Raw genomic sequence first — 24464 nt, 5'->3', positions numbered from 1 at the left:
GTTAACATGCAGTTTCAGTTTTAAGGTTTCTGATAGCACATGGGTTATCAAAGTATCTCGACATTCAGTGCAAAAGCATAATGTTTGACACAGTCGAATCTTTCCACGCGTAGCCCTCTATTCCTATTTTGTCTCAGTCTGCTTTCTTTCAAAATCTGCTCTATTTACCTCAACTTCTCTGGGAGGTGGAGTTCCATATTCTGAGCACTCCACATGCAATGGAGATTCTTCCAAAGCTCCTATTTGATTTCTTTTTGAAAATATTATTTATTAGTATTCTTCATACATTTCAAATTAACTTACAATATCATTGCATAATAGATTCTAAATAATTTTCAATTTTCACCCCGTCCCCATTTTATTTCTTTGTGAAATCTCTTCCTTCATGCATTTCAGAGAATTACTTTCTCTATATTGAATCATGTTTCATGGGCCCTCAGCCTGCCCAGTATGTAGGAAAACTGTCACTCAAGAGGAGAGGGAAAGGGGTGATGTAACACCCTTCCCTGTAGTCTTGATAAATGATCCCAATCTGAAACATTGACCATTTCTACCTGATCTGTTGAATTCCTCCAGCAATTCTTTGACAAATTATGTTTACTGGCTTTTGCCTCAGCACTGGTCAAAACAGTTGGCTTGGCATCTGATTTTTACCTCCCAATTTCCTTTCCTCCTTATTCTCCAGGATGGCAGTTCAAGATAAGTGAGTCTCCTACAGGGTATGTCAGTCATAAGCTGAGTGAGAGCAATAAATGAAGAGCTACTGAATTCCCATGTCAATGCACAACTCCATAGAATATCATTGGAGCTGAAGGTCAAGAGGAGGTCAATCACAGGTGGCTGATGGTGAAGAGGACAATCAACTGAAGTTAAAGTTCTTGTGGCGCAGATAGAAGCTGTCACAAGTGAAGGGAGAAGAAATGTTTTTATTAGCTTATAACTACGGGTAGGGTTTCACAGTAGTCTTCAGAAGGGTTCTGGGTTTAGGCGGGAAACTAGGGTTATATGTGAGCAGATGGGGTGGGGCCAGGAGGCGGGGCCAGCCAACTGCACCACACACAACCAGTGAATCCCAGTTCACTGCATTCACCCCTTCCTGTAGAATTTAGGGTCTGTGAATGAAGACAGAGAAAATAGGTTCAGAAAAAAGTTGAAAGATAGACAGTTATTTACAAATTTACAGAGATCCTGGTGGAGTGCCTTAGCACTGGGGGGGGGGGGTCTTGGACTCCTTGGGTCTCCTGATCCCCTTGTGAGGGAGGAGAGGTGGGCTGGGTCTCTGGCTCAAATGTGGAGGGGGATGCACTTTCCTCCTGAACCAGATCCCCTGAGGTCCTGACTGGGGGTGGCAAGAATGAGCTCCGTGGCTCGCAGGGCACTTGAGGCAATGTTCCGGCGGGTGCCAGGACCCTGATGGAGATGGTGTCCTCCCTGCCATCTGGATACTCCACATAGGCATAAGTGGGATTGGCATGGAGCAGTTTCACCCTTTCTACCAGGGGGTCGGTCTTGCTTCTCCTCCCATGCTTCCTGAGAAGGACTGGATCAGGAGTGGTGATCCAGGTTGGGAGTTTAGTTCCCGATGCCAACCTTCTTTCAAAATTGAATTGGGGCTTGTGAGGAGAGGTGTTGGTCACAGTACATAGTAGCGACTGGATGCGGGGAGGACTTCCTGTCAGCATGTGTCTCGAAGGGCTTTTGACTTCAGGGCCAATTTGACAGCCATCCAGACTGTTGCATTTTTCTTTTCAACCTGCCTGTTCCCCCGGGGGTTGTAGCTAGTAAACCTACTGGATGCAATGGCCCTCACCAGCAGGTACTGACGTAGCTCATCATAAAGGATGAGCCCCGATCGCTGGGATAAACAAGGCGAAAATGGAATCTAGGGCCTTTATGACTGACGAAATGAATGTGTCTGGACATGGAATGGCAAATGGGAAGTGGGAATACTCATCAATGATAGGAAGAAAATGTTCATGTTCTTGGAGTGGAGAGGTCCCTTAAAATCGACACTTAGCTGTTTGAAGGGCCTGGATGATTTGATGAGGTACACCTTTGCGAGGTGGTAGAAGTGTGGCTTGCACTCCGTGTAGACCTGGCAAGACCTGGTCATTTCCTTGACATCCTCCATGGAGTAGGGAAGTTTGCGCACCTTGACAAAATGAGCCATGCGGGTAACCCCTGGATGGCAGAGCTCATTATGTAGAGACTGCAGTTGACCAGTGTGTGCAGAGGCACAGAATTTCATATTTGTAGGTGGAGAGTTCAATTCTCCACCCAGCAATCTTGTCATTTTTGATTTTTCCCCTCTTGACATTATTAAACATGAATGCAACTGAGCGCTGGTCAGTGAGGAGAGTAAATCTTGAACCAGCCAGGCAGGATCTCCAGTGCTTCACGGCGTCTACAATGGCTTGAGCCTCCTTTTCCACAGATGGATTCTGGAGCTTGTGGCCTTGCAATGTCCAAGAAAAAAATGCAACCGGCCTGCCCGCCTGGTTGAAGGTAGCGGCCAGGGCTATGTCCAAAGCATCACTTTCCACTTGGAAAGGTAGATTCTCGTCCATCGCATGCATGGCGGCTTTCGCAATGAGATTTCGGAGGTAATTAAAAGCCGTTTGGGCTTCAGCTGAGAGGGGGAAATAAATGGCTTTTAAGAGAGGGCAAACCTTATCAGCATATTGAGGGATCCACTGCGTGTAATATGAGAAAAACTCCAGGCATCTCCTCAAAGCCTTTGTGGTCCTGGGAATGGGGAGCTCTAGCAGGGGGTACATCCTATTGAGATCAGGGCCAATGATGCCATTCTCCACCACGTAGCCAAGGATAGCCAGACATTTAGTCCTGAACACGCATTTGTCAGAGTTATAAGTAAGGTTCAGGGATTTCCCCATGTGGAGTAAACTCTGGAAGTTGGTGTCATGGTCTTCCAAGTTGTGACCACAGATGGTGACATTTTTGAGGTTGCCTTCAACCCATACTCATCCACCATTCTGTCCAACTGCATCTGGAAGATAGAAATCCCATTAATGATGCTGAAAGGGACCCTCCAGATTGATAGAGATGACTGTTTGCCTCAAATGCCATATATGGATGATCCTCGGAACAGGTTGGCAGCTGGTGATAAGCAGCTTTCAGGTCAATGGTGGAATAACCCAATATTGTGCAATATCATTCACTATTTCCGAAATACGAGGGAGGGGGTATGCGTCTACGAATGTGTACCAGTTAATAGTTTGGCTATAGACAATTATTAGCCTGGACTTGTTTTCCTCTTTTACCACTTCCACTTGCGCTCTCCACAGACTGGTGCTAGGTTCAATGATACTTTAGTTGATCAGACGTTGTGTCTCAGACTTTATGAAATCTTGGTCTGCTGTGCTGTACCTCCTGCTCTTGGTAGCAATAGGTTTGCAGTCTGAGGACAGATTCAGGAAGGGAGGAGGGGTGTTGATATTCAGTGTGAGAGGCTGCCTGTGGGTTCTGATTTTAGGGGCCCTCCGTTCCAAACTGTTACAGGGGGAGGGGACCAGAATACTCCAAGGTCACGCTTCTAAGGTGTCACAGGAAGTCCAGACCCAACACAATTCATCAAGTATATATTGGGAAAATTTACAGAAATCCCGCCCTTCAAATGACAGACGTATTATACAATGTTGTTGAATACTCATAGAATGCGAATGGGACGCAAGGAATAGGCAAAAATTGGAAGGATACATATTTAGGTTGTACTCTTACATAGTCCATGAGTCTATGAGGCTTTCGGTAGAGCCTGTGTCAATCAGGCATTTAGTGGAATGCCACTATCACTATCACTATCGAGTTGCTGAGCTGGTGAGGTCTGTCCTGGTCTAGGACCATTGAGGTTAGGTCCCCAGAGACTCCATACTCCTCACTCGAGTGGCCCCCACCATTATGAGTTACCTTATGGGTAAAATGACGTCCATCTCATGGCACAACAAGATGGCCGCCCTCCTTTCTCCTCTGATGATGATGGGACCGAGTTTGAATTTGGGTCACAGCAAGATGGCCGCTGAGCCTTTTCACACCGTTTCTTCACTGCCACTGCCACTCTAAATCGACATGTAGCGCAGCAAGTGGGTTTGGGTGAATTCAGGGCAGATGGCTTGGGGGTGGAATCGGATCCGGGAGTGGTGCAGGCTGCGGACTTCTCCGGGCTTCCCCTCGCCCAATGCCCTTTCTTGCCACAGCTGGAACACACTGAGTCTTTAGCCGGGCAATGAGATCAGGGAGTGCTGGCTCTTGCCACAGAAAAAGCTCTCCCTAGCGCTGGAGATCTCCCTAGCACGGGAAGCGGCAGCTGTTAGGGCTGGGGTAACGGGAGCAGCCAGTCCTTGGAAGGGGTCACTTGGGTGAGCGAGCTCGCTGGCTTCGAGGTCATTGTTCTTGATTTTGGCCTGTTCCAACGATTTGGCCAGTTCAACGTGGCTGGCCAGGTCCTTCTTTCCTGACTCAAGCAGGTGCTGCCTCATGTACCTCGAGTGGATCCCCGCGACTAGAGTGTCGCCGATCTGTTCTTCCTCATGAATGTGGCCTGTAGCCGCTTCCTACCTGCACTTCTTGGCAAGCGTCCACAGATCCAGCAGGTAGACATTGATGGTCTCTCCTGGCTGTTGGCGACGCAGAGCGAGTTAGTGCCTCGCTAGGATCTCATTTTGTGACTTCAGATACCTAGTCTTCAGTGCCTCGATGGCAGCATCATATGTAGTGCAGTCCCTGATGTCTACATACCCCTTTGTTCCTATCCTCGAAATGGAGTGCAGATCTCCTGAGTTTATCAGTGTGGAAGCGATCTGGTTGCGTTCAGGTAGGCCTGGAAGCAGTCTAGCCAGTATGTGAACTCCTCAGCCACATTGGGGGGACAGAGGGGCTATCAGTAACATACCTGGCTTGAGTAGCACTTCCATCATTTAGGGAATAAGTTAATAAAATTGTAGCACAAATAAAAGCTCTCACGACTGGAGGGAGAACAAATGTTTTTATTAACATAATTATGGGTAGGGTTTCACAGCAATCTTCGGAAGGGTTCTGGGTTTAGGTGGGAAATCATGGTTTTATGTGAGCAGATGGGGTGGAGCCAGGAGGCGGAGCCAGCCATCAGGACAATACAGTTCCTGTGAATCCCAGTTCACTGCAGTTTTCCACCTCTAAATTGCTCAGACAATAGAAGCACAGCTTCACGGAAGGATTTGTCTGCTCAAGGTTCCAGCATCTGCAGTTTTTGTCTTTCTTTGTTTTGGAACCATGATTAGTGTTTGCTTCTAGATAATTTTCTGGTGTGGCTATCATTTACTGGTTGCACTAAGATAAAAACACATGGCCCTCTATCACTGCCACTGAGGGAACGCATTGTTAATAATAGCATTACTCAGGTAGAACAGGTCACTATGATGAATGGTTTATTTGTTTTGTCATGCAATATATTGATGCATGGTAGAGAAGGAAGGTTGTGGTTCAGCTTGGCTTTTCATCACCATGGATGTTTAAATTAAAACACAGTTGACTTGTCTTTTCTTAATAACTGTCCCTGAATTTGCAGAGGACTTTTACTTCCATTCAATGACTGGGGAGTGAATCGCCCATCAGAGTATTTTCATTGGCAAGCTCGATAGTTCTTTTTTTGCCCCTCAGTTATCTCCTCCCCTCCCTCATCCTGCCTCTTAGCATGTCTGTGGCCAGCTATGAACCCAGGTTAAGGAGATGGCTTTGGTATGGGGATGTTCAAAAACACAACTGGGGTGACAGGAAGACAGCTGAAAATGTTATGTTCAATGATCAAGCAATAGCAGATGGAATTTAATTCAGACAAGTACCGGCGATGCACTTTGAGGAATTAAACCAGGGCAGGAGTTACACAGTGAATGTTGTATTCAGTTCTGGTCACCTCATTACAGGAAAGTTGCATCGCCATGGAGAGAGTGCAAAGGAGATGTACCAGGATGTTGCCTTGATTGGAAAATAAGGTTAGCCATGCTAGAAGTTTTCTCTTTGGAGAGAAGATGGATGAGAGGTAACTTAATAGTGGTCTACAAAATTATGAGAGACATAGATAAGGGACAGTCAGCAACTTTTTTCCAGGATGGGAGAGGCAAACACCAGAATACATCTGTATAAATTGAAGGGAGAAAGGTTTAGAAGAGATGTCAGGAATAAGTTTTTTTACAGAGTTGTGGGTGCCTGAAATGCATTGCCAGGGGTGGTGGTGGAGGCTGGAACAATAGGGGAATTTAAGTGACTCTTAGACAGTCACAAAGATGAAAGTAAAATTGAGTCTTATGAGGTAGGGCGGGTTTCGGTTTTTTTTGGTAGGTATATATGGTTCCGTACAACATCATGGGCCAAAAGGCCTGCGTGGTGCTGCAATGATCTATGTTCTAATAGCAATGTCTTGGAGAGTGTGGTAAAATAAGAAAGCTTGGGAGTACAAAGTACACATTTCCAAATGTTGCTGTTATTGTGCTGTATCTCGAAATTATTTTTTTTAATATACAGATATACCCTTTTTTACGAATACTCACTTTACAAAAATTCACTTTTACAAAGAAACCTGTATTCATTTTTACATAAGGATTTGAATGCATTTTTGCTTTTATGAAAATAGCCTTCAATAGTAGTGAATGGGTCTTCACTTTACATTATTTTGGCTTCCGAAAGGTTTCCTAGGAACGCTATAGTTTCGTAAAGCAGGGTGTACTTGTACATCTCCTTCTTAAATACCTGCATATTCAATGTCTTGGTCTCCACAACCTGCTGTGGTTGAAAATTCAAAAGGTTCACCTTCTAAGTGAGGTAGCTTTTTCTCATCTCAGTATTGAACGTCTTGCCTGACTGGGTGACTGGGCGTTGTCAATCCCCCAGCAGGGAAAAAAATGTTCACTTTCCAGCTATTTAACTCTGTAGGAAGATTGTTCACTTCAATTAGTTATCCATCCCATTCTAATAAACACCAGTGAACCCAGGCCTCGTTGGCTCAGCCATGCTAAGGTTCTACATCCCAGGAAACAGTTTTGTGAATCTTGATGGCACTTCCTCTGTGGCGAGGATGTTCCTTCTTTGATAAGGAGACCAAATCTACACACAATACTACAGGTCTAGTCTCATCATAGCTGCATATAATTGCAGGAAGACATACTTTAGAGATACTTTGCCCCATACCCAAAATCCCCTTGTAATGAAGGCTAACATACAATTTACTTTTATAACTATTTGCTGTACTTACATCTTTCCTTTCAGTGACTTACGTAGAAGGTCACCCTGATCCCTCTGCACATCAAAAACTTTCACCATTTAGACAATTCCCTGACTCTCTGCTTTTGCTCCCTTTGTGGACCACTTCACATTTCTCCATGTCATACTGCATCTGTCAACCATTCCCCATCACTTCTTCTTCTTCTTCTTTGGCTTGGCTTCGCGGACGAAGATTTATGGAGGGGGTAAAAGTCCACGTCAGTTGCAGGCTCGTTTGTGGCTGACAAGTCCGATGCGGGACAGGCAGACACGGTTGCAGCGGCTGCAGTGGACAAAAGTAAACAGTCTTCAAGATGCTGGAAATACTCAGTAAATCAGGCAGCATCCACAGAGAGAGAAACAGGTTTGCATTTTAACTTAATTAGCCTTCATGTGAAGGACTGGTGCGGGTTCTCAACCCAGAATATCAATTCATATGTAGGAACATAGAAAATAGGGGCAGCATGAGGTCATTCAGCCCTTCAAGTCTGTTCCACCATTCAATTTGATCATGGCTGAACAAACAACTTCAATACCTTAACAATAAAACACAAAAGTCATCAGTCACCATGATTTGAGGTAAAAATACAATGCTGGAGAAGCTCAGCTGTTCAGATAGGGTAATTTATAAAGTTAATGATACATAACCAATGGTTCGGGCTTAAGCCTGTCATCAAGGTATGAGCAAAATGAAAGCAGGCACCTGAACAAAACACAACATGATCCCACTACCAGACACATCTTCTCTCCTTCCCTCTCCTCCTTCCGTAGAGACTGTTCCTTCTGTGACTCCTTGTCTACTCATCCCTTCCCACCAATTGCCCCCTTGGAACATTTCCCTGTGACTGCAGGATGTGCCACGCTAGTGCCTACACCTCCTCCCTCACCACCATTCACGGACCTAAACAGTCCTTCCAAGTGAAGCAACACTTCACGTATGAATCTGTGGGAGTCATCAACTGCATCTGGTGCTACTGTTATGGCTTTCTCTACATTGGAAAGACAAAATGTAGACTGGGAGATGGCTTCGCTGAGCACCTTCACTCTGCTCGCATCAATGACAGAGATCTCCCAGTGGCCAACCATTATAATTCTGCACCCCAGTCCCACACTGACATGCCTGTCCATGGCCTTGTACTGTCAAACCGAGGCCACCCGTAAATGGAGGAGCAACTCCTAATATTCCACCTGGGCACTCTCCAACTGGATGGCATTAAAAATGACTTCTCTGGTTTTTGATAGATCTCTCCCCATTCTCCCTTTCTTCCCCATCCCTCTGTCTTCTTTCATCCAGCTCTCTACCCCTTCCCTCTCCATTCTCCGATCCATCCCCCCTCCCCCATTTGCTGTTGTGCCCTCCCTCCCTTATCCATCTATTTCTTCCTGTCTGTATGCCTGTACTCCTTCCCCTCCCCTCCTCTCTGCCATTTTGTTCGGGCACCTGCCTACATTTTGCTCATACCTTGATGAAGGCATCAAGCCCGAAACGTTGGTTATGCATCTTTATCTTTGCTATATAAAGTGCACAGTTTGACCTGCTGAGTTTCTCCAACATTGTGTTTTTATTTCAGTACCTATCGTGTTTTCACTCCTTGCCCCTTTATTCATTTAGCCTATTCCTTTTGGTTCCATGGATGTTAATTGGTCCATTGGGTAATTTCCAGTATTCGGTTTTATTTTGTTGTTCAAGGTTCTATGGATGCTGACATCTAAAATAAAAACACAAAATTCTCATGATCGAAAACTGTGGACCTCAGTGCTGAGTTCAGAAGGTTGCAACATAGTCAAGAAAATAGTCTCTGCCTCATGCCTTCTGAAAACATGCCTAATTTTAAAAATCATCTAATTAATTCTCCTCTTAGTCACTTGGAATGAGTTCCAGTATCTTTGGTTTCATTGCTAAATGAATTTTCATCCTCTCAACACCCTTTATTCTTTCCATATCAATGCAAGATCATTTCACTCCATAGGCATTACCTTAACTAATCAAGCAATGTAGCACTGAAGAATAACGCTGCTCTGCTCGCCTAATAATAGCATTGTGAGCAACAGAATTTTTAATAAAATAGATTATATCTGGAGGCACTGCCCTTAGGATATTGATGGTGGCAGTAATTCAGGGACCCATCACAAATCCCTTCCGAATGTATAAATAATATTGCTAACGCTGCATTTGTAGATGGAGGAGGAGCATTAGCTCCTCTTTCTTCAGAAAGCACATTTTGTTCCAAAGGGATTGTATGTACTTTGTGAAAAAATGCTGTTGGTTCAGATCACAACTAAGGAAAATTGACATTACAGTGGTTCCCCCTGCTCTAGAGTGTACCCACATTGCACTTGCCCTCCAATTTCACAAGGTTTCTTTGCACTGTTATTCAATGCTTGATGAACCATTTACAAAGCTTTAAGTTAAAATCCTCATAAACTTAAACTCATTGGAAGAATAAGGTAAATTTTAAAGCATTAAAAGCACTACATATCCAGGTGCTACTGTTGTTTGCAAAACATTTTAATAGATCTAAACAGAAAACCTAAATTTATACAACTGCCAAGAATATGGTTATGTATATTTGATTGTGTGTGTGTGTGTGTGTGTGTGTGTGTGTGTGTGTGTGTGTGTGTGTGTGTGTGTGTTTCTGAAATTACAGTGGACCTTGTGTATGCATTTGTGAGTGTGGATTTATATGTATTAGTGGGTAATGTATATGTTTGCATATATCTTTGCATGCAAGTGCCTGTAGTGAGTAGGCGTGTATTTGGGTGGAGTGTCTGCCAGTGTTGGATGTGTAGTTCGTTTCAAGCACACAACTATATGTTTCAAAACATATACAGTACAGGCAAGAATGGAGTCTTAAGTCATGTTGGATCATACAGCACCAAAGCAGGCCCTTCAACCCTTCAGAGTGGATCTATCTCCTTTCCCCCAGCTCCCCATTCACAGAGCCACCCCCTTACCCAATCTGTCCTCCTCTCCATGTCCAATTATCACCTTTTATCTGTTATCCTTCAACCCATCACGTCTATGTTGATCATTAAATACCATTTGCGCTAATTCCATTTACCAGCACAAGGTCCTTAGCCTTCTAATGCCTTGAATGACCTCATATTTACTAACATTACACTCCATCAGCCAGATCTTTGCTCACTCACTTAACCTACCTATAGCCCCTTTCACACTGGCACCTTGTCCTGATCATTGATGGCCAATCTACCAATTAAGGGTCCAATGTGAAAGCTCCTTCTCAGCAAGCAGGTGTTAAATCACACCAAGGATGATACAATCTAGATAGGTAGTATCATCCCTGGCGTCTGATGACATCTGTGTGCCGATTAACTTAATGTGAAAGGGACATAGGTCATCCTGGGATAAAATAGTGATGCTTTGATTACGTTTTTGCATGAGTGCAGGAATGTGAAGGAAACAAAAGATTAAAAAGGTATAAACTTTACTGAACTATATAAACCTTTATAAATGTCTAAAGGGCTGTGGGAAAGTCACAGCGGGAGAGAGAGATGGCGGATCTGCCCTCCTAGAATTCCGTGCATCAGAGAAACCCCTCCAGGAGTGCTCCGTGCATATAGCACTTTCTCTGCCACAGGAAATTCTGAGGGCAGGCCCACCATCGCTCTTTCCCAAGATCTTTATAAATTGTGCGCCATTGCTGCTAGGACTTTCCCATATTTTGATCAATTGTGCGGCTGTGTGTTTTATAACATTTTCCCACTGTCTTTTATAAACTTATAAAAGCTTCTATAAATCAGCACAACAGCAGGGACTGAAGAGCTCATACTCTGTGATACATAAAGCTTAATTATGTTATAATTAGGCATGATTAATTTTGTTTAAATACAAGATCGTAATACATTGATCAGGATTTTGGGCAGGTCCATCATCGCTTGATGCGTCACTCAGATGTCACCGGTGAAGGAAAGAGTCCCGTGTCTGAGGGGGATGTTTTGTGATGAGTGTGAAAGGACCTGGAGAAGTGGTCCAGAGTAAATGGCAAAAACGACTTCCTGAACATGAACTGCTTTTCTACTCAATTTACTGTTGTCAACAATCTTAGATTTTGCTGCACTTGGTGACTCTAATGCGCATCCAGATATTTCTTGTGAGAGTGTCTGTCTGCATTGTCCCATGCAATGCATTCCAGATTCCTACCACCCTCTGAGTGAAAAAAAATGTGACAAGCAACCGCTGAAAAGTGAGTGTGCGATGAAGTTGCACTAGATTGTCAGCCCCTCCTGTTCGCAGATCTCTGGAACAGGACTTGAACCCAAAAATCTTCTGACTTAGTGACTTCTCATACTGAACAATGGTTGACATCATTTATAGCTAAATCAACCACCAATGTTCTCACCACATAAGATGAATGTCCTGGTGTATCAGTTCGAGCCACAAGCTGATCCATGGTTAATTACCAGTGAAAGAAAAATCAAAGCAATTCCTTCAAATTAATATGAATCTGAATTTGTTATCCCACTGAGTGAAGCTTTAACAGGTGATCTGCATTGAAGCCAATTACACACTTAAACAATGTCAATTTTAATATGAAAAGGCTTATAGATTTGTATTGATTGCTTCAGTTCTATCATGAGCTATAAATATATATCTGCAATGATATATCAGCAAGATCTTCAAGCTGTCCTCTTTTTAAGCACAGAATAAGGTCTGTCTCGAAGCTTCTCCAGCAGTTTGTTTCTTCCACAGGATTCTACAAAATCTCATGGAGTTAAACCTTTAATCTCCTGGACATTTCTAACCTCAAATCTAGGCAATAACCTGCATAAATGGATGGGGCTGGCAGCAGGGATGGGCGAGCATTAAGTAGATGGTGGATAAATTTGTCCTCCAATGCATCTGCTAAAGGTGCAATGTATTATGTTTGTGTCATATTCTAGTTTTGAAATTCAGTCCCATTGAATGCAATGAATGCATCCATTGTGCCTTATACATTTAAGGGCAAGGAGATTTCCCATTTGAATTTGTTTAAACCTTAAACTATAGGAGAAGCTATTAATCTGAAGGTGAAATATTATGTGAAGATTCCTAAATAGGTTGATTTTGTGTGTGTGTGTGTGTGTGTGTGTGTGTGTGTGTGTGTGTGTGTGTGTGTGTGTGTGTGTGTGTGTGTGTTTGTGTGTGAAGTAGTTTGCATCATTTTGATTGTGTTTCTGTTTGTTTCTTGCCTCAGATGCTGGTCCTCAGGAAGGCCTTGTCACCACTGCCACAACCCATCCACAAGAGCATAGTCAAACGGCTCAGGGCATTGAGGAGCATCAAGCAAAGCAGGAGCTCACAGTCCCTCCAAGTGGCAGGCGCCCTACACCCAGCTTCTTTGGAACGGTCTTGCAGAAGAAAGAGCAGCCTTCCGCCATTCCCAGCAGACGAACTATACAGCCCCTCCCTCAAAGTCAGCAGCTCCCTTCCCCAAGAGAGATGGACAGGCTGCGCCAGCACCTGAGTGTCAGAGGGAAGCCGACAGTTGTTCTCGGGACTGAGCTCGCAACCCCAGCTCCATCGTCGTCAAGGATTCTCTACACTACCCTTCAATCTTCTTCTCCAGACCTCCATGGGGTGGACAGGCCTGTAAGTGAGGATGATCTGTCGACCACTAAAGAGGGAATTCACCGCACCACAACTCCACAGCCAAGCTCCGGTGATCACCAAATCACACCGAGGCCATCTGACCAACTTGGCTTTGCAGATCCGACCAACTTGGTCAGCACTCAGGCTAAACCCAAGACAAACACTAACTTCCCACCTGAAGGCACAGCCACTCCCCTCGTTGATCAGCAGACAACAACCGCAGCAACGGTTCTTCCTGGCAAGAGGTCTGATGTGGGCGGAATAGAAATGGCAACGCAAAGAGGTGTAGACACAAGGTCCACAACCATCCTTACAACCACCACCCTGCCCACAACAGGTATGATCAGCAACAACAAGCATCCCAGGGTGTAAACTGGAGGGTAATGTAAGCCAAACAACCAGCTGCAGTCATAGAGGTGGATTCATAGAATTCTAGAATTGTTCTCACATAGTGTAAAGCCATTCATCCCATTGAATTATTACAGGCTCTTTCTTCATTCCCATTGTCCCCTTCAGCTCTGATACGATGAACAAGAGGGGACTGGGGACAATCATTCAGCACAGGTCTATTCCCATCATCAGAGTTATTGTTTTATTACTGGTTGGGAGTAGGTTCCAGGCAACATTCCAAGTGCAGCCGGAGACCGCAGACACTGGAATCTGAAACTAAGCACAATCTGCTGGAGAAACTCAGCAGGTCAAGCTGCATCAGTGGGGAAAAAAAAATGACATATAATGGTCCCCTTCCGCCCTCTGACCTCCCCAACCCGCCATCTCTGCCCTCAGACCTCCCCAACCATCCACTTACCCTCTGACTTTCCAAAACCTCCACCTCTTCCCTCTGACTTTCCAAAACCTCCACTTCTTCCCTCTGACTTTCCAAAACCTCCACCTCTTCCCTCTGACTTTCCAAAACCTCCACCTCTTCCCTCTGACTTTCCAAAACCTCCACCTCTTCCCTCTGACTTTCCAAAACCTCCACCTCTTCCCTCTGACTTTCCAAAACCTCCACCTCTTCCCTCTGACTTTCCAAAACCTCCACCTCTTCCCTCTGACTTTCCAAAACCTCCACCTCTTCCCTCTGACTTTCCAAAACCTCCACCTCTTCCCTCTGACTTTCCAAAACCTCCACCTCTTCCCTCTGACTTTCCAAAACCTCCACCTCTTCCCTCTGACTTTCCAAAACCTCCACCTCTTCCCTCTGACTTTCCAAAACCTCCACCTCTTCCCTCTGACTTTCCAAAACCTCCACCTCTTCCCTCTGACTTTCCAAAACCTCCACCTCTTCCCTCTGACTTTCCAAAACCTCCACCTCTTCCCTCTGACTTTCCAAAACCTCCACCTCTTCCCTCTGACTTTCCAAAACCTCCACCTCTTCCCTCTGACTTTCCAAAACCTCCACCTCTTCCCTCTGACTTTCCAAAACCTCCACCTCCTCCCTCTGACTTTCCAAAACCTCCACCTCCTCCCTCTGACTTTCCCAGTCCTCCACATTCCCCCTTGACCCCACCAACCTACCACCCTCTCTTCCTGACTCTCCTATCCTCCACCCTTTCTGACATCTCCCTATCCTTCACCAACGTGAATGTCAGTCTGATGCCATCGCGGTTACACATCTGTTCCACCACTGGCAGCCTTGCCTTCAGATGATGCACTGCACTCTAGATACCCTCCCCTCCACCCTCTGACCTCACCAACCCTCCACCTCCCCCTCTGACCTTCCCTGCCCTCCCCTCCAACCTCTGACCTCCCCAACAACCCACCTCCCCCTGACTTCCCCACCCCTCCACCTCCACTCTCTGACCTCCATAACCCTCCACCTCTGCCCTCTGACTCCTCATCACTCCCCTCCCCACTGGCCCCGAGGAGTTTCTTAGACGCCATGATGCTGAACACTTCTTCTGTCATCTGGGACTCTGTGCTAACTTCTTTATCCCCAGCATCTGCAGATTTTCTTGTTTACTTTCAAGAATGGTTAACATCACTGCTCAAATCCCTTCATTGGGAATTCTGGCCCACAATATTGACCATTCTTTGTCTCACATTGATGATGCTTGACCCACTGAGTTCCTCCAGCAGATATTTTTACTCTCTCTACTTTCACTTACAGACCAACCATGATCTAATCTGACTACAGTATATTTTTCCTATCGAGTGAATAATTTGCACTGGCCACTAGAATATGGTCAAAATATTAAATGCCTCATTGTAGATCCACCCTTTTCGATTTTCTAGCATAATACATGGCTGTAACTAGCTGCCTCTGCCCTAGTTGAACCCGACAGACATCATGATGTCGTGGAATTTGGAGGGTATCTAGAGTGCAGTGCATCATCTGAAGGCAAGGCTGCCAGTGGTGGAACAGATGTGTAACCACGATGGCATCAGACTGACATTCACGTTGGTGAAGGATAGGGAGATCGTTTCACACACATGGAACTCAGAATTGGGATTTAAACAAGCACAGCATCAGGAAACCAAGGTCCTGGGAGGAGCTTTCAGTGTTGTCTCCATCATGTGGTCAATTTTATTTTGAGCATGAGTAAATGTGATCAGAGATAATAATGATCCAGATTGGACTGTATCTGGTCAATGAAACCAGTGGGACAGTTAATGTAGTGGTTAGCGCAATGCTATTACAGTGCCAGTGACCCAGCTTCAAATAAGGCACTGTCTGTAAGGAGTTTGAACATTCTCCCTGTGACTTGTGTGGGCTTTCCCCGGGTGCTCCCATCCTCCAAAATGTATGGGGTTGGTTGGTAAAATGGGTGTAATTGGAAGGCACAGGTTTCATGAGTCGGAATGGCCTTCTACTGTGGTGCATCATTAAAATTAAAAATAAGAAATTAGTTCACTGTGGGCAGTAAGAGTGTCCAAGTCTCCTGCATCTGCCAGATAGGGTCACAAGACAGCAAAGCTCCAAATGGGGAAGAGTGAACTTTTACATCCCGAAGTTCTGTTCATCCTAAAAAGAAGATTCTGGGGTCTACTACAAAGAGAGAGCAGTAAGTCTTCCGTTTAATATCCCATCTGAAACCCAACTTCACTGATGGTTCAGCAATCCTTCAGCACTGCACCCCAGAACTATCCTGGATTTCCATGCTCCTGTTTTATCAGTGGGATATGAGCCTATTACTTTCTGAGCTGCCCACCCACTGGGTGTCGAGGCACGTGGCAGTGGTAGGGGGGGGGGGGAGCAGGGGTTTATGTGAACATCAGATAATTACATGATGAGTTTAATGAACATTTCTAATGGCTGTCATTTACCATGGGTAATAGTGGAATTCTTTTTATGTTTAGATTTCTGATTCCAGATTTATTGTCAGAGTACATATATGACATCACATACAACCCTAAGATTCTTTTTCCTGCAGGCGAGGAAGAATTACCATTAATTGGTAATGCAAAAAAAAACTGTGCACGATATCCACATGTAAACAAATAAATAAATGTAAACAGATAAAGAAATGTAAACAAACTGACTGAAATACAATGAGAATAAAATAATCAATAAAGTGCAAGGTAAGAGTCCTTAAATGAGTCCCTGATTGAGTTTGTCATTGAGGAGTCTGATGGTGGAGGAGTAGCAGCTGTTCCTGAACCTGGTGGTACCTGTACCTCTTTCCTGATGGCAGCAGCAGAACAGGGAATGTGCTGGTTGGAGTGGATCCTTGATGATTGCTGCTGCTCTCCATTGGCAATATTCCCTGCCTGCAGGAGTTCTCGATGGTAGGGAGGATTTTGCCTGTGATGTCCTGGGCTGTGCCACTACCTTTTTAAGGGCTTTACACTAAAGGGTATTGGTGTTCCCATGCCACACATCTGCAGAAATTTGCCAGGGTTTCCAATGTCATATCAAACCTCCGCAAACTCCTGAGGAAGTAGAGGTGCTAATGGTGCTTTCTTCACTATGCCATCAATGTGTTGTGTCCAGGAAAGATCATTCGAGATAGTGACTCCCAAGAACTTAAAAATTTGCTCACCTTCTCAACCTCTATCCCCAATGATCACTGGATTGTATTCCTTTGACTCTCCCTTCCAGAAGTCAACAATCAGCTCCTTGGTTTTGGTGACATTGAGTGCAAGGTTGTTAGTGGTGCACCATTCAACGAAGTTTTCCCTACTGTATGCTGACTCATCACTTTCTCTTATACAACTCACTATATTGGTATCGTCAGCAAATTTGTAGATAGTATTATTATCTTACCGAACCACATAGACATAGGGGTAAAGTGAGTAGAACAGGGGGCTTAGAACTCAGCCCTGATGAGCTCCAGTACTGATGGAGATTTTGGAGAGGTTCTCACAGATTCTGGTCTGGAGGTGAGGAAATCCAGGATCCAATTACACAGTGGGGTGTTGAGTCCCAGGTCTTGGGGTTTGCTGATCTGTTTTGAGGGTTTATTAAACCTGACACTGTGAAATTATAAAATATAATACAGTTCAGACAACTCTTGATTATTTGGTGGTGAATTTCAAGTCAAAGAGTCAAACAACATGGAAACAGACCTTTCACTCTGTAATGATAACCATGAAAAACCTATTAACCCCATCCTAGCCCAACCAGGAGCCCTGGATGAATCAGGGAATCCACAACCTGCTGAAGGCGAAAATAAGGACATTTAAGGCCGGGAATCAGGATCTTTACAAGAAGTCTGGGTACAACCTGCCGAAGACATCTCTGAAACAAAGTGGAAATTCCAAAGGAAGCTAGAGACAGATACATGCCAGCTATGGCAAGGAATCCAGGCCATTACAGTCAACAAAGCGAGGGTGAACACTATAGATGGCTGTGACGCTTCATTACCCGATGAGCTGAATACCGTCTATGCCCACTTTGAGAAGAAGAAGCAAATAGTTCCAACTAGAATCCTTGCAAAGGCTGAGGACCCTATGATATCTGTCTCTGAGGGCAATGTCAGAACATCATTCAAGAGGGTGAACCCTCACAAGGCATCAGGCCCTGACACAGCAACTCTCAGGACAAGAATAAACTCCAGAGGGTTGTTAACTTGGCCTGCGATATCACAGGCACCAGACTGCACTCCATCGAAGACATCTACATGATGTAGTGTCTTAAAAAAGCAGCCTCTATCTGCACCAACCAACTAGCCAGAATGTTCACGGACATTTTCATCCTCTCAATGCTGCAGTCAGGGGTTCCCACTGGCTTCAAAAGGGCATCAATCATCCTGGTACCCAAGAGGAGAAGCATGGGTGGCCTCAATGACTACCACCCAGTAGCACTAACATCTACCATAATGAAATGCTTTGAAAGGCTGGTCATGGCCAGAATTAACATGTACCTAAGTAAAGATCTGGACCCACTGGGATTCACCTATCTCACAATCGCTCCACAGCAGATGCAATATCACTGGCTCTCCAGTCAGCTCTGGATCACCTCAAAAACAGCAACTCATACATACGGCTGCTCTTCATCGACTACATGGTGTCTTCAACACCATTATTCCCTCAGTGCTGGTCAAGAAGCTACAAACCCTTGGCCTCTGTACCCCACCTCTGCAACTGGATCTTTGACTTTCTCATTGGAAGACCACAGTCAGTATAAATTGGAAACAACATCTCCTCCTCACTGATTATCAACACAGACATACCCCAAGGATGTGTGCTTCACCCACTCCTCTACTCATTAAATATCCATGACTGTGTGGCCAGGCACAATTCCAATGCTGTCTACGTTTGCCGATGATACCACAGTTGTCAACAGAATCACAAACGGCAATGAGTAAGCATACAGGAGGAAGATAGATCAGCTCGTTGAATGGTGTTACAACAACAACTTTGCGCTCAACATCTGCAAAACCAAGGAGAAGATTGTGGAAGTCAGGGGAACATGACCCAGTCCTCATCAAAGGCTCAGTAGTGGAGAGGGTCAAGAACTTCAAATTCCTGGGTGTCAACATCTCTGAGGATCTGTCCTAGAGCCTCCACATTTATGCATCACAAAGAAGGCTCACCAGCAGCTATACTTTGTGAGGTGATTGAGGAGATTTGATAGGTCACCGAAGACTCTCAAAATCATCTACAGGTGTATCATGGAGAGCATTCCGGTTGGTGCATCACTGCCTGGTATGAAGGCACCAACTCTCAGGACAAGAATAAACTCCAGAGGGTTTTTAACTGGGCCTGAGACATCACAAGCACCAGACTTCACTCCATCAAGGGCATCTACATGAGAGAGTGTCTTAAAAAAAGCAGCCTCTATCCTCAAAGATCCCCAGCACCCAGGCCATGCCCTCTTCACTCTGCTGCCATTGGGAAAAATGTACAGGAGCCTAAAGACGAGCACTCAATGGCACAAGGAAAGTTTCTTTCCCGCTGTCATCAGATTCCTGAATAATCAATAAACCAAAGACCATATAACTGTTTACAATGCGGAAACAGGCCGCACAACTTGAACAACTCCATTAGCTACCCCCTCCTGCTCTCCGCCCATAACCCTCCAACCCCTTCACATACATGTACACATCCAGCCTTCTCTTAAATGACAGAAGGGACCCTGCCGCAACTATCTCTTTTGGAAGATCTTTCCATTCTGCCACCACTCTCTGAGTGAAAAAGCATCCTCTAATATTTCTCATAAAGTTTTGTCCCCTTACCCTTAACCTATGCCCTCTTGTTCCAACCTCCCCTGCCCTCAGGGGAAAGAGTCTATTTAAATCTAGTCTATCTATTCCCTTCATAATTTTAAATACCTCTATCAAATCCCCTCTGAGCCGTCTATGTTCCAATGAATATAGTCCCAGTCTCCATTATCTAGATGCTGTAAGCCAGGCAACATCCTTGTAAATCTTCTCTGCACCCTCTCCACCTTATCTATATCCTTTCTATAATTTGAAGACTAGAACTGAACACAACACTCCAAACCTGGCCTCACCAATGCCTTAAACAGCCACAGCATCATTTCCAAGCTCCAATACTCTATACTATGATTTATGAAGGCCACCATATCATATGCCTTTTTAACCACCCTGTCTACATGGGAATCCACCTTCAATGAACTCTCTACCATAACCCCCAGGTCTCTCTGTTCCTCTGTGTATCTCAATGTCCTTAACTGCATATGTCCTATTTTGGTTATTTTTTTCTGAAATGCAGCACCTCGCACTTGTCTACATTAAATTCTATCTGCCATCTTTCAGCCCATTCTTCCAAACCAAATCCTCTGTAATCCAAGAAAACCTTCCTCACTATCCACCACTCCCCCTATTTTCGTATCATCTGCATATTTGCTTACCCAGTTAAACACATCCTCCTCTAAATCATTAATATAAATGTTAAACAACAAGGGACCCAGCACCTATCCCTGCAGCACCCCACTGGTCACAGACTTCCAACCTGACAGACAGTTGTCCACCATGACTCTCTGCTGTCTATCTCCCAGCCACCTCTGAACCCATGTCACAATCTCTCTATTAATTCCTAATGACTGAACCTTCCTTATTAACCTTCCATGTGGAACCTTATCAAAAGCCATACTAAAATCCAAATAGATCACATCAACTGCCCTACCTTCATCTTTTTTTGTCACCTCCTCAAAAAACTCAACAAGGTTTGTCAAACATGACTTTCCTTTTACAAACCCATACTGGATGCCCCTAATCAATCCCTGCCTATCCAGATATGCGTATATACTATCTCAAAGAATACCCTCCATAACTTTCCCCACTGGCTTATTTTTCATATGAATGTTTGCACGATGATGCTGCCACAAAGCACCAAATTTCGTGACTTGTTCATGACAATAAATATTGATTCTGATTTAGTCTCTGCACGTTCCTGTCAATTCCCACCTGATTCTTTACCACTTAGTTACACATTCATCTGCACAATATAGGGTTGACCATTAACCTTCCAACCTACACATCTTTTGGATGTAGGAGGAAGCACAAGTGGTCAAGGAGACTGCAAATGCCACACAGACAGCTCCCGAGATGAGGATTGAACCTGGTTCTCTGGACCTGTGAGGCAAAAACTGTTCCACCCGTGCCACAACATTAACTGTGTGAGGTAGGGGAAAGCCTGGGTTTCTGGGTCCAACCCTGCTGAGCTCAGTGAGTTCCTGGACAGCAGGAACAACTGTGGTTCAGTAATCATCTACTCTGGTTGTGTTGGGCTGACTTTGGTTGTTAGAAATCCAGGGATGGTGGGAGCTGGTGATGAAGAAGATTGGTGAGAAATGGTATTTGCAGGGACCACACTGGGACAAATCTCCAGTGTGCACCTCTTGCTCTCGGCCTCGAACTTCACATGGAGCCAGAAACTCCTCGCTGCTTCAAAATGCAGCTCAGCCCATTGGCAGTGGAGTAGAAGGAGGCGAGACCATTCCTGGCCACCACCCCTCCCTCTCGCTCTTCATTGTGACTCTGTCGGCTGTGCTCCTGTGAGTTATTGGGATCAATGGGTGTCTCCAAGCAGAGGTTGCTGTGGTGAAGTAAGGTATCGGCTGCTACCATGGTTACTAGGTCCCTTTGCATCATTCATAAAAGCACTCCCTACCATTACCCTAGATACTTGAGAGTTAACTGTGCATTATTATTGCACTAAATCGGGTTTGACAACTTAAACAATTTATTTGTGACCAACAATATATTGGAGAAAAGCCAATTGCATCAATGTCAAGCACTAACTCTAAAGTTGAAAAGGAAGGAAGAATATCTTATTTTCACATGTAACTTTTTTTTATGGTAGTTACAAAGCAAAGACTGCAGATAATGAAAATCTGAAATAAAAACTGAAAATTCCAAAGGCACATGGATGGTCAATGGAATAAGAAGCATGTGTAACTTTTCATGTTGATGAGATCATTACCTTTAAGCATGGAATGGGACCATCAGTAGGCAAAAGTCTGTGATGGGGTTCATTCTGTCCCTTTGCTTCTCCTGCACAGAGCTACCTGAGCTGCTTGGTATCTCCAACCTTCTCTGTTTTTACTGGTTGGAAAATTGCTTTGTCACTGCCCTGGTGTATAACAGGGCCTGCTTGCTCATCTTCCAAGCTGGGAAAGAGTAGCAAGTAGGCCCAGTATGTTTCATTCAGTAGTACATTTAATACTGTGTCTATGTCCAATGAAGACATTATTGAGTTTGAATTTCATGCAAAGACATACAACTTGGAAAAAGGCCCTTTGGTCCAGCAAGTTTGTACTGACCATCAAGTTGAATCCTACTCTACACATTGCAACAAATCCCTCCAGATTCTATAATTCATCAACATTAAGCAATAACTAACTTACCAACCCTTCTTATTTCTCTATATTGCTTGTGCAATAGAAAAGAGGTCATTTAGCCCATTGAGTTTGTATCGACTTTTTCTTTTTTCTTTGGCTTGGCTTCGCGGACGAAGATTTATGGAGGGGGTAAAAAGTCCACGTCAGCTGTAGAACATTGCTATTTCCCTCTTCTCCCTGAAACCCATTTCTCTCTTGCATGTCCATCAAGCACTCCCATGTCACACCCCCAGCCCACTTTTTCCACCACCCTCTTACACTTGGGCTAATTCATAGCTCATCTTGGGGAAATGAAAGCACTAAGGTGAAAATCCACAGAAAGAACATGCAAACTCCAAACAGACAGCACTAGAGGTAAGGAACGAACCGAGGTCACCAGAACAATGAGGCAGCAGCACTAATCATGTGATGAGATGTTTCCATTTTAAGACTGTTAAGAGAAAAAAAAGAGATGTGAATGTATTTATTAAAGAACCTTCTGATTTCAGTTCCATGCAGCATAACTTTATCTGGCTCTGAAGGATATATAGACTCCATGGACTACCTTCCTCTCTCTGCCTATGGATCTCTGCAGTGTACCTTTAATGTGACTGTCTTCATGGGATATGGAGTGGAGCTCCAGGTAAGACTGGCTAGCTCTATTATTCTCATTTTGTTGAGCATACACACTTATTGTCCTCCTCTTGAGTGTGATTGCAGAAGCTTTTGACTTTTACATAAATTGGACAAGTTTGTGGCATCCACTGTTTGTCTCCAGAGTACCTCCCATCCCCTATTAAACTGAGGCACAGAGATGAGGAAACCTCAGTTTCCAATCCATCTAATATCTCACATATTTTCACAGCATTTTGTAGCCAGTGAATTTTCTCACTACTACCTTCAGAAGAAGCTTCAAGACCACCACTAGGTTTAAGAACAGTTTTCATCCAACAACTATCAGGCTCTTAAACTACTCCAACACTACAACACTACAATAAGGCCTGTCTGCACAATTGTAATGCCAATTTTTCTTGCACTATGGCATCTGTAAATATTATTCTCTATCTTTATATTTATTATCTCTTTAATTTAATTTAATGCACACATTATAGTTCTTTTATGAAACACTCTTGCAGCATTAAAAAACAAGGCAACCAATTTGTGCACTGCAAGTTCAAGAAAATATTATTATGGTGTTGGTGAGACTGATGGGCTTAAGTTATAAGGAAAAATTGGATAGCTTGGAATTTTCTTCCCCTAGAATGTAGGAGGCTGTAGGATGACTTCACAGATCACAAGAGACAGAGAAGGTGAATGTACACAGTCTTTATTTTAAACCAAGGGAGTCTCAAACTGGATGAATTGATTTAAAGTGAGAAGATGTGATGGTGAGAACAAGTTCAGAGGGTTCAAGAAGTAACAAGTCCCAGACACTGTTTATTCACAAATAATGGCCTTTATTTACACGTGGGAGAATTTGCAACAGGGGACATACTCACACACACTCAGACAAAGCAGCTACACACAAATACTTGCTAATCCTGACAGATCAGTACTAATCTTGGTTCCCACGGCTAAAAAACAGGAGGACAAAACAATCAGTGCCTGGCCACCAACCCTCACTAACTAGCAGTGTACTTAGTAACTAAAAGGTACAAATCTGGTTACAATCTACAATGGGTGAGACACAACAACCACTCCTGGCGTATGCCACAAATAGCTCCCACTCTGTACTGGCATACCCCTCACAACTGTTTCTCCAGAATTTCCCACGGCTCACTACCTGGATTAGACCCTTAACAATTGATCTTCCAGTGTCGCCCGTGGCCCACAAACTGGTGTGGAGCTCAGGGAGAACTTAAAGGATTAAAGATCAAAGCTCTACTTGGTTGGCTTTATACTGCAGCTGGCTGGAAGGGTTGGCTCAGGAGTGCCTGAATGAAGCAAGGTGTTCAAAAGAGCCAATCATAAGGTGTGTCCTCATCTGTGGGTGGGCTAACCTTTAAAGAATTTTGACCTTCCTGGTCAGATGACCTTCCAGGAGCAAGTACATGGAAATCCATTTGTTTGGAACAGTTTCCTATCCAAACCGTTGGATAATCCTCCAGATATCAGAAAGGAAAGTGTGACAGATTATATCATATTTTATAATACATATAAATATGTTTTTGAAGGAGATAGATTGTGGGGTAGTGTAGGTCACAAACAAACACAATCACTTCATAAAATAGATCAAATTTAAAATACAAGAGCTTCGCTGAAACCAGACACTCTGAACCCACCAAAAATCAGACTGGACCTGGTATGATAGTAAGATGGTTTGACAACACTAAATAAGAATATTTTCCAGTCTGATCCCAGTATTCTCTGTGCTCTCTGCTAATTTACACCAAAACA

The 24464-nt window shown here is 44.2% G+C and overlaps 1 protein-coding gene and 1 long non-coding RNA gene across 3 annotated transcripts in view; one reads left to right on the top strand and one right to left on the bottom strand.

The window, feature by feature from the left end:
* LOC138761089 (uncharacterized) overlaps positions 1 to 24464 on the bottom strand; it is a 247081-nt gene that overhangs the window by 82222 nt on the left and 140395 nt on the right. The window lies entirely within an intron of this gene.
* Positions 18052 to 24464, top strand: part of LOC138760233 (seizure 6-like protein) — a 126413-nt gene continuing 120000 nt past the window's right edge. The window contains exons 1-3 of the mRNA XM_069930565.1: positions 18052 to 18223; positions 20993 to 21242; positions 22587 to 22710. Of these exons, the coding sequence (XP_069786666.1) occupies positions 18052 to 18223; positions 20993 to 21242; positions 22587 to 22710 (546 nt within the window). The remainder of the gene's footprint in view (positions 18224 to 20992; positions 21243 to 22586; positions 22711 to 24464) is intronic.

Source organism: Narcine bancroftii, chromosome 4 (genome assembly GCF_036971445.1).
Source record: "Narcine bancroftii isolate sNarBan1 chromosome 4, sNarBan1.hap1, whole genome shotgun sequence".
In the NCBI taxonomy this organism is placed as follows: Eukaryota; Metazoa; Chordata; class Chondrichthyes; order Torpediniformes; family Narcinidae; genus Narcine; species Narcine bancroftii.
Note: the sequence above shows the minus strand (reverse complement) of the source record. Positions and strands in the feature narration are given on the sequence as shown.